General features: G+C 40.3%; 1 protein-coding gene across 4 annotated transcripts in view; it reads right to left on the bottom strand.

The window, feature by feature from the left end:
- The window catches only part of KIF26A (kinesin family member 26A), a 108,679-nt gene that overhangs the window by 40,335 nt on the left and 55,669 nt on the right, over positions 1 to 12,675 (bottom strand). For all 4 annotated transcript variants that reach the window (XM_069950034.1, XM_069950035.1, XM_069950036.1 and 1 more), the window contains one exon: positions 7,554 to 7,714. In XM_069950034.1, the coding sequence (XP_069806135.1) occupies positions 7,554 to 7,714 (161 nt within the window). The remainder of the gene's footprint in view (positions 1 to 7,553; positions 7,715 to 12,675) is intronic.

Below are 12,675 nucleotides of genomic sequence, written 5' to 3'. Positions count from 1 at the left end.
GTGAGCATGTTCAACCAGCACTCCATTCAAATTCTTACTTGAGGGAATGGGGGATCTAAGCCTCTTGTTCTAGTCATTGGTAATATTTATCACCCATCCAGTGAATACATGATAAATAAATTTGACTGGAGTACCCCTTTAAGTTTGCTATAGAACCCCCCCATAGCGGTCTAAACTGGCAATACTAGAATGAAGGGGAGGACCTATGGGTCTTGTATTCCCATCTTAACCCATACTTCCCCCTCCAGTCTAATACACACTATATCTATGCAATCTATTAGCATAATAATTTCAGCCTCTCATCCGACACATTCAAACAATGCAGAAAACATGAAAAGAACAAACACAGGTGAATAAGAGGCTTCATACAGCTCTATGATGGATTTCCGTCATATATTTTCTCTGATTCGGAAATGCTTGCATGGCAGGGGAGCAGGAAAACAAGAAAGCAGCTGAGGGCCAACAGTTAAAGCCAAACTTTGCAAATATATATAGGGTTTTAAGCCAGTTATCTCAGTGAGTCAATATAGACAGATATCCGTTAAGATTGTATCTGCTTGTCATGCATGACTTGACCCTAGAATCCAAAAAATTCAAGGCTTGCGGCAAAATGATATTAAAAAGCGACTTTGTTTTATTTTTCAGCCATCTTTTGTTAAAGGAGGAATCTATGGATGGAAAGCGGGCTAATTAATCACCGGGAACAAGCGAGCCCCATCCCTCCCATTAATCATCCTGTGTTGGGTGATGGCACCCACTGATTGTTTGTTTATGTAGCTAGTCATGCATTCCCCAGGAACGTGGAAGCCTCATAGCAAAGCGTTTCAACAGCTCACTTTGTTCAAAGCCTTGATTTGTTCTCCCTGTCACAGCAAAATAAAAATGTACACTTGACATCTTTATCATGGCTGCATAATTAACCGTCTCATATTCCTGCTGAGGGTGATTTGGGCTTCATGGTAGAGAAGCGGGTGCAGAAATGTTCTATAAAAAGACACAGAGGTTTCTGGAAAATAATAAAGTGGGTTCATATCTTCCAATCGTTGTGCGTGCTTCGGATCATTCACTGCATCTTTCTATAGACTATTAGCTAAAGCTTGGTCTAGCAGTTGCATTTTTCCAGATTGTTCAGGTTTGCAGTTTATATCAAGGTGCCAGGCCATGGCCTTCAAATTTTTTTCAGTGCACACCCTATGCAGCTCTTCAACAATATGGAGAATGTTTTACAAAGGTTACAGCCATGGGGTACGCCAGGGAGAAGGTGAAAATTCGCCTCTTCTCCCTGGCGTACACCTGCCATATTCCCCCCCCCCCCCCCCCCCCGCTTGCCCGATGGGCAAGCAGGGTGGGCTCAGGGGGGCACGGCAAGGTGGGAAGGAGACGTGGTTTCCTCCAACACCTCATTTATCATGATTTACGCCTGCTCACAGTCGTAAATCATGATCCAAATCTACACCTGCTGGACGCAGAGTCGGGCACACGACAAGCCATATTTACTAAGAGGTGTGTGCCTCTTAGTGAATACGGTTGGGGGCAGGGCCTAATATACGCTGGTCTTCATAAAGCCATAAAGTCATAAAGTAGGAATATTCACTAAACCCAAATCTAATGAAGAGTTTAAAGTAATATTTACCAAACCTAAATCTAATGAATCATCAGCCATGAGTTCATCTAGTCTTGTAAGTCATTCCACTTTCCAAGTATTCTAATTCCCTAGAACTCTTGAGTCTTATTCGAGGATAACTTGCAGATGTAAATCTCTACTTGCCAAGCAGTTGGTGCTACACAGTGGTTGACAGCTATCTGCATGTAAAAGTGTCAATCACTAAGGACTGCCCATTTCACCACTTAGGTCAGAATAAACAAAATAGTCAAGTTGGTGGTCCTACTCAATGATTAAAAGCTGTCTACAAGCACACTTACACAGAAAAAATAAATGTCAATCACTAAGTAGCCACACCCACATGGTGGCTTTGCGCAGAATAAGCAGGTTTACATCAAAAAATGACAAGATGTTCTGGAAGTTTTCCCACATAATTCTATGTCACTCTGCTCTGCTGTCTTTAGAATGTACTGGGTTTTTATTGCCACAGGTTCCCTTTAAGTCTGGTAGTCTTTGCCTGACACATCCAATTACGCAAACGTAATTTACATTTATACAATAATATAAACCGATACAGCGTAAAATCTAAACCTCTTCCTTCTTTACAAACCTTTGTATATTTTTCTATTTCCCCTGAAAACATAAGTATTCAAGGCCACAATGCACCTTTATATTCATGGCTGGCATGTTTAGAGAGCGCATCTGAGTTTAATTCTCATCTGACACCAGGGCTGAGATGGCTGAAGAATAACCAAATAATGAAATTCAACCGTATCTCTCCGTAAAGGAGTTCCAGAAAACACCCTTCACAAGGAACATGGCAAAAATAAACACTTCCACACAATCAGATCAAATGCCATCTGCTTGGCACAGTTCGAACCTCCGACAGGCGTCTAGCAAGTGAAGATGGCGTTCTTCTCAATCGCATATGGTTTGTATGTTTTATGCTTCTTACCAATTACACTAGCAATAAATCTGAGAATTTGGAGGGAGATTATGTTCAATCTGGCCCCTTTCCTTCCTGCTCTTCACCTCAAGGAACAGAAGGAATGTTAAAAATAAAAATTAAAGTTTTTTTTTTATTATTTAATATGTTAGCACCTCTCGTGGCACATTATGGCTCGGAGGCAAATTTGTTTCCTTTCAGTTTAACAAACAATCTGATTTCACTTCTGGACACTATTGAGAACCATTGGAAAAATATCAAGTGTATTTAAAAAAAAAAAAAAAAAACTAGTTACCATAAAATAATGCGAATGCTTTATTCTATCAGTTTCTTGTACATTTCCTGTTTAGGGACCGTATTCAATTTAAAAAAAAAACTTTTTTGAAAGAAGGTTATGTGTAGCATTTTATGATTTTAATATTTTAGCATTGAGCTCTCCTAATGGCCCTATTCCACGGGTCGTTTTAGAGGAGCAAACGAGCGCTATTAGCGCTCGTTTGCTCCTCGTTCCCCGCTCGCTGCCGCCGCTATTCAACTCGGCTGCAGCGAGCGGGTGAGTGCGAGAGGGGCGGCGGGGAGCTGCGGGGGGGCTGCCCGGGGGATCGCTGATCGTCCGGGCAGCCCATAGGATATAGCAGCGTCTGCTGCCGATGCTCCTATTCAACGGAGCGACGGCAGCAGATCGCTGCTATATCAGTCGCTTGTTTTTCAACATGTTGAAAAACAAGCGACTGCAACGATCAGCCGACATGAACGATGTCGGCTGATCGTTGCACTCTATTCCACGGAACGATTATCGTCCGTAGCGGTCGATATCGTCCGAAAACGAACGATAATCGTTCCGTGGAATAGGGCCATTAGTTGACCATATGGAAAGAAACCTGCCTGTCAATTATCCTAAATCTTTGGGGTCTTTAGAGGATCTTAAAGGGGTATTCTGCTCAAACATAACTCTTTGTATTTTGCTGCCCATGGTGAGACTAACAATTCATTCCATAAAAATGTATACATAGGCCCTTGATTAAAACACCAGAAACTTTACATGTTGCTAGTCAATACTGGTCCTTCTACCAGTTGAAACTTCTGGGGATCGGCTCTAATTGAAAGAGAAACCCACAGTCAGCTGAACATTTTCCCTGCAGTGGTCACTACAAGTAAAATGCAATATTACATGACCTTCCAAAAGAAGACACACTGATCTCCACAGTAACTAAGACAGGGAGTTCTGAGCATAAGCCCTAACAGAGGATAAAAACAGGGGTTATCATGATGAGACAACCCCTTCAAGTCCCTATATCCACACAGACATATTTAAGCCAGCAATCATGGACAACCAATTATCCTAATAGAGCATAACACATGCCTCTAGAGTCATTCATTTCAAAACTTTACTTGATATATAAGCCATTTTCCTGCACTTTCCATCTGCACGAAGGAACGTTACCACCACAACTTCCAACATGCGTTGATTTAATTGAATAACAGATCTCTAAGCATCTGGATTTTATGCAGAAATGTCAAGATACAGCTCCCACCTGCAAAGTACACATATTCATCAAGATTCTCTTTCCAGGACCTAAGTTGTCCTCCAGCGATCCATATTATTTTTTTTCTTCAATGTTGAACATCTGGACTTTCTTGAGGTTTCATGAGACGGCTGTCAGGTTACTGGAATTTTATTCTGCAGGAAGGGTTACATTCCCATCTCTCTATGCCAGGTGCATCGGCTTGAAAGGAATAGCTAACTGTTGCTATTAATTTGTAGAACCTCTTACTTTGTCAGATGGACTTCAGTCTAATTATTGTAAGTGCTTTACAGCTGCAATAAACTACTTCCTCCCTAATTACCGCCATAGAGCTTTTCCAGGATCTATGGACTCATCACACAATATCCAGGCCAGTTCCTTTGTCTCCATAGCCAGAAGCATAGCTGTAAAGGGAGCATAGGTAAAAGTTGCTCCTGCCTCTGGTGCCTAAGGGACCCTCTGACTTATAATAAGATACAAGTATTATAGCTAGTTCATGGTAAGTAGGGCTCTTTGTACTGGTGTCCAGAAGTTTTAGTGTCTAATTTAACTTTATTTTTTAGTGTTTTTATCTTATTTTATTTTATGTTTAGTTTACATTAGGAAATTGGATTAAAAAGTCCATCCAATAGGCAAGATATCTTCAGGTTTGGGACCAAATAAGATGTTACCTAGAGGAAATACAATGCCCTTTTTTTTAAATTAAATTTAAATTTACTCTCCTTCTTGCTAACTTAGCCAAAATTTCTTCCAAAACAAGGAGTTATCCATCTGTAAAAAGCTGTTTTAAGTTCCCTATACACCTTATACTTTTCTCGGCCAAGCCTGTCGCTAGTGGTGGATTTGGCTGTCAGTGTAAGGTCTATGGGGCTCTCCGGAATGACCAACGACAGATGATGTCTTTGGGGATGGAAAATCACTGCCTGACCCCTTTTTTCTTGGAGAGCTTGGCCAAGCCTAACGTACCTGTATGTGGGGAGGATGGGGTCAGAGAGAGGAGAGATAACGGGTGGCCGTATGATCATTTAACCATCAATTATTGAAGAAGTATGGGGTGTTTGCCCCTCATCAGTACAGAGCAGGGTGCTGTCTAGAGAAATGTCTAATGGTGATGCCAGATATATAGAAGTAGGTTGACAGCTGAACAACCATTTTATAAATTATCATCTGAAGTAGAATCATTTTGCAGACACATTCATATACATTTTAGTCATTACTGTTTATAGTTGTTCAAACATGGCTATACATGATCAATGACACCAGCCGAAGGCCAAACGATTATTCTGGAAAAGTTCTAAGATTCTTTTCTGAAAGATTTTTTGACTGTCAACCAAAAATTTACAATATGGTCATCTTCTTTCCATGCCGCGACATGAAAAGATTGTTCATTGATAAATTTCACTCAACGAATATTCATTTTGCTTGAAATAATTTTCATTGACTCTAATCTATTGTGTATGAGAACCTTTACGCTTGGTTTCTTTCTTTAGGAGGAAGACACATATTTTTATGGTTCAAGATTCATAGTATGTTCTTGAAACCCACAATCCTCATGAAGCACAAGCTTTACCATTATATATATATATATATATATATATATATATATAAATGTATATATATTACAAGATGTATATATTAACAATCTAAAGAAATAAAAAGGAATTTCACAAAAAGAGCATTCATACCCGCTGAGCAGAGTTAGCCAAACTTGGCCTCGAATCTATGGACCCAATTTATAGAAACTAATTGAAGGCTGAGATGCCTTGAATACAACCTATTAGTCATTTAGAGGTTTTCCATAATATTAATGCATATATCTGTGTCTTTCATTAGGCGTATATTGGCTCAATACCTTAATTATATGCTCAGTCACAACACAATCAGTCCAAAGCATATTTCCAAGCTGCTTCTCCATGCCTGAAGCATATAAGGTGTCTGTTCTATGACTAACCTCAATTATTGACTATTTTATGGCCAATATAATGACCAAGAAATGCCTACCAGTGAGCCATCAGGAGACAGCGATAGGACGGCGACCCATAGATTATGTATAACATTATTGTTCATTAGTAAATAATGAGACGCTTTAATCCACAGCCAGTTAGGGAGTAAATGTGATTCTGTCATATTAATCTATCTAAGCTTCAGATGTATGTCTCAATTCTGCAAGCCAAGCAGGCGCCTGCAGCATATCAAACATGCGGAGTCTGAAGTTTAAGGCAATCTATCTTGAGCCAAACAAACAGCCGATAGATGCTCAAAGCAAGAATAATCCTAAGCAGCCCTTTTATAAGACTTGACATTAGATTGGAAAAAAAAAAGCTTCTGCTCATCGAGACATCTTCTTGACTTTTATTTTATGCAGCAGATCGTTCCCTTCAAAAAACATCATTGTAATACAGACCCGGAGGCCTTTATTCATACATCGATTCTAGGTTGCAGCCCAAAGTTGCTGAAGTACTGATCAGACAAGCCTTGTCCATATTTAATATTATGGCATCTATAAACAAGAGAGGACCCCTTCTACGAGTCAGCGAAGATCGTGGGAAAGCACAAATGTCTACTGCTCAGGTAGACATGACCCATCTATGTAATACCCGTCTATTTAATACACGGCCATAACTCCCAACCATCTTGGATCCAGTGGGACATTCCAAATTTTAAGCTTATTTCCCACCATTCTTGTACACCCCTCCATCTGTCCCACTTCTTGAAACATCCCTGGCCCCTTTAACTGCAAACGCTTCTGATGCGGGAGCCAAGCTAAGCTGAGCATGCGTGCATATAGGAGGAATTGGAAAAGATAGCTCAAAGCCAATGCATTCCCCCGATAACTATATTATATGCATGGTCATCAGCTTTAAGCCAAGTTCACACAATGTATTTTTTATTAAACAATGCCATTGTTGCAGGTTTGCGACAACGGTCGTTGTTTAATTACAGTGGCCGAACACATTAACCCCTATGGAACTACGGCCGTAGTTGATACACAGTGTATACACTACATTTCTATGGAGTTACGGAAAGAGACGAGCACAGTGCTCTTCTGACATACTCGGCTCCTTCCGTCACTCCATAGGAATGAGTAGAGCCGTGGGTCGCATGCCGACCTGGGGCTCTCTTCATAACAGAGCCAGCGGGTCCGATACAGAGATTGCGGGGGGGTGGGTTCAGGGGCCAGACCCCCCCCAATCTCCTACCTGTGGATAGGGGGAAAGTAAAGTTTTCCCCGAATACCCCTTTAACGCATTTAAGCTATACAGCTGGGACAACAGAGTATTCTTTACAGGGGATCAGTTTATAGAAATAAACAATACATAGGAATATTCACATTTCTGCTGGCTGACAGACATATTGCTAACAGCTTAGTTGCACTTCTATAATACAGGGAATGGATTTTTTTATATATATCAGATTATTATTATTTGGAATTTTTTTATTTTATTGTGACCTTTAAAAATCCACTATTTTTATATACCTGATGAAGAAGGAAGCTGCAGCCGATGTCCCTGAAGAAACTACAGCGGATGGTCCATATCTCTGTGATCGTCCTGCTAAGCTCTGCTCACTGATGTTTTGCCCTGAAGAAGCTTCTGCACTTGCATTCTCCCTTCCCCCGTCTATGGATGTAGAGTCAGGCTAAAACAAAAAACAGAGAAAATACAGAAATAAAAAAAGAGTGCAAGCCATCTGTCTACCTGGATGTTCTTGTAGAGGCTTTTACAGTCACATTATGGGAAAGACCTGTAATGAGGTAGGACAACCATGCTTTGTTGTGCCATATCATAGAGACGGCTGTAAACTGCAGACGACAAGCACAGAAGCGCAGGCACCTTTTGTTATGGGTGCTGCAGGGTGACACACAATGACAGGCATGGAAAACATAGAACATGAGAATCAGTCATATTTTATGCCTTGTGCAACTCTTTTTCTGGTTCAGTTGGGATTGTCAGAAATTATTCTTCATGCGAAATCAAATACAAGGCAAAATCATCAGGTGGTTAAGATACTATATCTATGGGGACTGATGAGAGTGATAATCTGTGTACAACACTGTGGACTATGTCAGCACTATATATGCAAAAGTAAATTCGTCACCTCTTTTGATAGGTCTGTTTCATTAAAAGGGTTATCCAAAAGATGGCTGCTTTCTTCCAGAAACAGCACCTCTCCTGCCCTCAGTTTGGGTGTGGATTTGCAGCTCTAGTAAATTTAAATGAATTAAGCTGTATTGTATTTCCACACACAACCTGAGTACAGGTGTGGTGCTGTTTCTGCAAGAAAGTAGCCATGTTTTTTTCTAACCCTGGAAAAGCTCTTTGAATATCTGCATTCCTCAACATATAACAACTCGGGAACAGTCTCCTAGACCTATTTGTGGTGCAGTTCCTCAGTTATTCCTCCTGGAAATGTAGGAATAAAGTTCCAATTGCGTGTTACCATTCCTCTTGTCACTAGTGTTGCCCAATCAACAAAAACATATCCAATTGATTAGATAAATGGTTACACCAAGTGGAAAATGTATTAGTATAATTCCAGGAGGATTAACAGAGGAACAGCACAAGGCAGAGTTCCAAGAAAATATTTAAAGTGAATGTACCACCAGTACATGACTTTTTTGTTTTTTTACATGAATAGACCAGCGCCTTGGCGTGGATGCCGGTGCCACTGTCCTTTTTTGAACCGCTGCTTGCTTTCTGTGCATGACGCCGGTCTATTACCGAGCACCGGCCGGGCATGAAGCACTGGAGGCAGGCAGGTCAGCCCCCAGGGTGACATTCTGCCCTCCCCTCTGTGACACAGCTCCATTAGAATCAATGGAGCCTTGTCACAGAGGGGAGATTGTCACATTGGGGGCCATTGGGCCTGCCTCCAGTGCTTCATAATGGCTGGTGTGTGATAATAGACTGGCGCCGTGCGTGGGACCGAGCAGCTCTTCAAAAAAAGGACCAGTCTATACATGTAAATAACAAAAAAGGATGTACCGGTGGTTCATTCACTTTAAGGCCAGGTTCACACTATAATCCTATAAAGAAACACTGAACCTCTTCTGAATCATGAAATTGCAAACATCTTTATTAATAAAAAGAACATACAATCAAATAATGTATAGAAAAAGACAATGAACTACGACTGAAAGACACGTTAAAAACAACAGCGAACATACAGACGAGGGGAACTGCTGTTAGGCATGACAGGAAAAGAGCATATACAATATGTTTTAGGCTATGTTCACACTGCGTATGAGTCCAGACGCATTTCGTACGCTGCTGTACATGTGCGGCTGAAACTACGGGTGTGGGAAAAGTAGAGATGCGGCCAGATGCGTACGAACCATGAACATACGTCCGTAGTACAGTTATGCTTCCCTAGCTTGTTTCGAAGCGATCTGAAACAAGTCATTTACTTGGAAATCTTCGTCCAGCCCCGTAAACCACACAGAACCTTTTGGAACGAAAAGTTCAATTTGGCTGAAATAAGTACTCCGTACGGGACCGCATGGCAATCCACGGCCGTGAGTTTCAACATTTCCGTCCTCAAACAATGATCTTGTTAATTTTTCACGGCGCCGTATACGATCTGGCCGTAAGCTCATACGTAGTGTGCACTGTGCGGGCGTATATCGTATACTTTCAAGCGAACGCATCAACCTCAAAACTACGTGCGTATATTCGCGGTTAGCACTACGGCTGAAAACATACGCAGTGTGAACAAAGCCCTAATGTGTATAGGAAAAGTACCATAGAATGTAAGACAATGACAGAATTATAAATATACATTACCAGGGTAAGAAAAGTAAACTGGCCAAACAGCTGCCCCCACCCCGACGTACGTTTCGACAATGGCCACTGTTTGCGTAAGACACCGGCCGTTCTGTGACCCTTCATTTCTAATGAATTCGCCACTGCACACAATGGAGTATGCGGCCAGAGCGTACTGACAGGTGTGAACTGACAGGTTCTCTGCAGCCGCTATTCAATGAATAGTGGGGGCAGAAAACTGACATGTCAGTTTGTTGCAGCGCCGCTTGTGATCCAGGCCGGAGTGTATACTATGGGGGAGATTTATGAAAGGTTGTAAATATACACCTGGTGTAAACTGCCCACAGCAACCAATCACAGCTCAGCTTTCAGCTCTAGTAAAATAGAAGAGGAACTGTGATTGGTTGCTGTGGGCAGCTTACACAAGGTTTATATTTACACCCTTTCATAAATCTCCCCCTATGTGTATACACTCCGTCCGGGTTTCCCTCTAGCTGCAGCACAGTGTAAGTTCAGTATTAATCGCGGCTGTGTTGTAAATCGGCAAAAACTGTTGTAATTAATACTGAATTTACGTTGTGTGAACATAGACTAAAAGTGTGTTCTAAAAAAGTAACAGAGAAGGCAGGGGAAAAACAAGTTCTGCAACAGCTAGTTAGCCAGGATGGAGTCACTGCTTCATATAATAGTTTCATTACATTTTGCCATAGTGTATGAAATGAAATCAGTAGTCAAAGGTTTGCTATGGTTTTAGGCACTTTTCATCATTTGTAACTGCCTATTGGAAGCTAAGGAACACCCCCTTGCATTAAGGGAGTTAAGGAAACTTTGAAGTTTATTTACCCTGCAGGTACCTAGGGCATGACATTAAGGGATAGAGCTTGATAAAAGGGTCCCACTCTGTCATAGCAGTTTTGTAACAGCTGGAGAGCCACAGGTTAGAGGCTACTGCCCTGTACTGTATTCGTATTATATTATATTCCCTGCTATATAGGGCATGAAAGGTACAGTCAACAGTGTTATGCTTTTAGGTTTTAGGCACTTTTCACCATATATATCAGGCTACTGGAAATTAAGAAGCATCCTCTTGCGCTAAGGGAACTGAGAAAACTTGTATGTTTATTTACTCTTTGCAGGTGCCAACAGAACTGTGTCAAAGGATGGAACATGACAAAACAATCAAAAAAACAACTATACTGTATATATATATATATATATATATATATATATATATATATATATATATATATACATAATGCAGTCTACTAGTTTTTCCTAAACTGCCTTTTTTGCCAAAAAGTCATTAAATGTTTTATAGAAATATATATATATATCTTAAAAAAAAATGCCATAAAACTTTTCACAGCAAAAATTGACAAAAGTGTTTTTTTACCGACAGCCTCCAATCAAATCCTTTTCACCAGTTTTAGAAAGTGAAGATCTGATTGGCTGCCTTCCCTTAATTACATTTGCAGCAGTTACTGATTGCCTATCAGAAATTTACTTGAGTTATGGTGGCCAACAAACTTCACCAATCCCTATCTAAATGGCAGTGAAGCTGGTGCTATAAATTACAAGACAGGATGCTCCGATAGATTCCCTTTCACTTGTGGTGTATGTACCTTCCCTATTATCCAGTTTGAAAAATGGCTTTAAGACCAATGCATCCTAAAGAATGCTATGTATACACATTTGTCCTCCTCCAGATATATAGAGCCCATACCTTTCCCTTGTGCTGCTCTTATCCACTCCCTCACACACAGACACATCTACAATCCCACAAAAAGGAGCGTCTGGTGAAAAATGAACAAGACCAAGATGCACGGCCGTAATTTGTGGGCAGTCGAGAAACACAAAAGATTGATGCCCGGACAGACAGCCAAGTTAAAAACAAAGCAAGTGAATAATGCACTTAAGGAAAATCTATATGTCCCATTGTGTTTTAAAATGACTTCATTAGTAATGGATGGCTAGACCAGCAAGAATAGGCCATGGGCTGACAGCTAGGAAGCATTTCTAGGTACATGGAAAACTTGTTCAGTCATGTGATTCGAAAGCCAATAACACATCAATTTCTCACTAACGTGTAATGAAATGTTGGAACAGTAATGTTTAATCACTGGTAAAAAGGGGCAATGGTGCATTTGCAAGACCTAGCAACCGAGGTTTGATTTGTCATACATACTAGATAGACTATAAATGTCTGAATTTACTACAATAGTAACCCAAGATGCTTGTAATTTTATGTTCATATATAAAGAGATATAGATAGATAGATAGATAGATAGATAGATAGATAGATAGATAGATAGATAGATAGATAGATATATTATATATACATATGCTCCTATAGGATATATATATATATACTTATATAGACCACATAAAAATGTTCATATAGACTAGATTATATAGACACAGATTAGCAGCTGCCATGATGAAAGGAGGCCCTAATAATGTTAGCCAACCCCTTTGTTCCCAATGGTTTATGCGAATTTAAAAAGGCCTATCCAAAGATGTGTGATAGGAAGTGAGACTACTTATTATTAAAACAAAGGGATCTACAAATAGGAAAAAAAAACTGAAGCCATGAATAAATAAGCAAATAAGCCCCAGATGTAAGGTTTTGATGGACTATATAAACACTATCAATATGTAAATCATGTCAAGTCTGAGTCTGTAATTTTTGAGTCTGTAATCTTTGAGTCGTTTTGGCGTCCAACACATACCATGTTTCCCCAAAAATAAGACAGTGTCTTATATAAATTTTTGTTCCCAAAGACTATTATTTTCGTAGGATATTTTATTTCTCGGGAGCGGAACAGGACAAGCACAGGG

Source organism: Dendropsophus ebraccatus, chromosome 13 (genome assembly GCF_027789765.1).
Source record: "Dendropsophus ebraccatus isolate aDenEbr1 chromosome 13, aDenEbr1.pat, whole genome shotgun sequence".
Taxonomy (NCBI): domain Eukaryota; kingdom Metazoa; phylum Chordata; class Amphibia; order Anura; family Hylidae; genus Dendropsophus; species Dendropsophus ebraccatus.
Note: the sequence above shows the minus strand (reverse complement) of the source record. Positions and strands in the feature narration are given on the sequence as shown.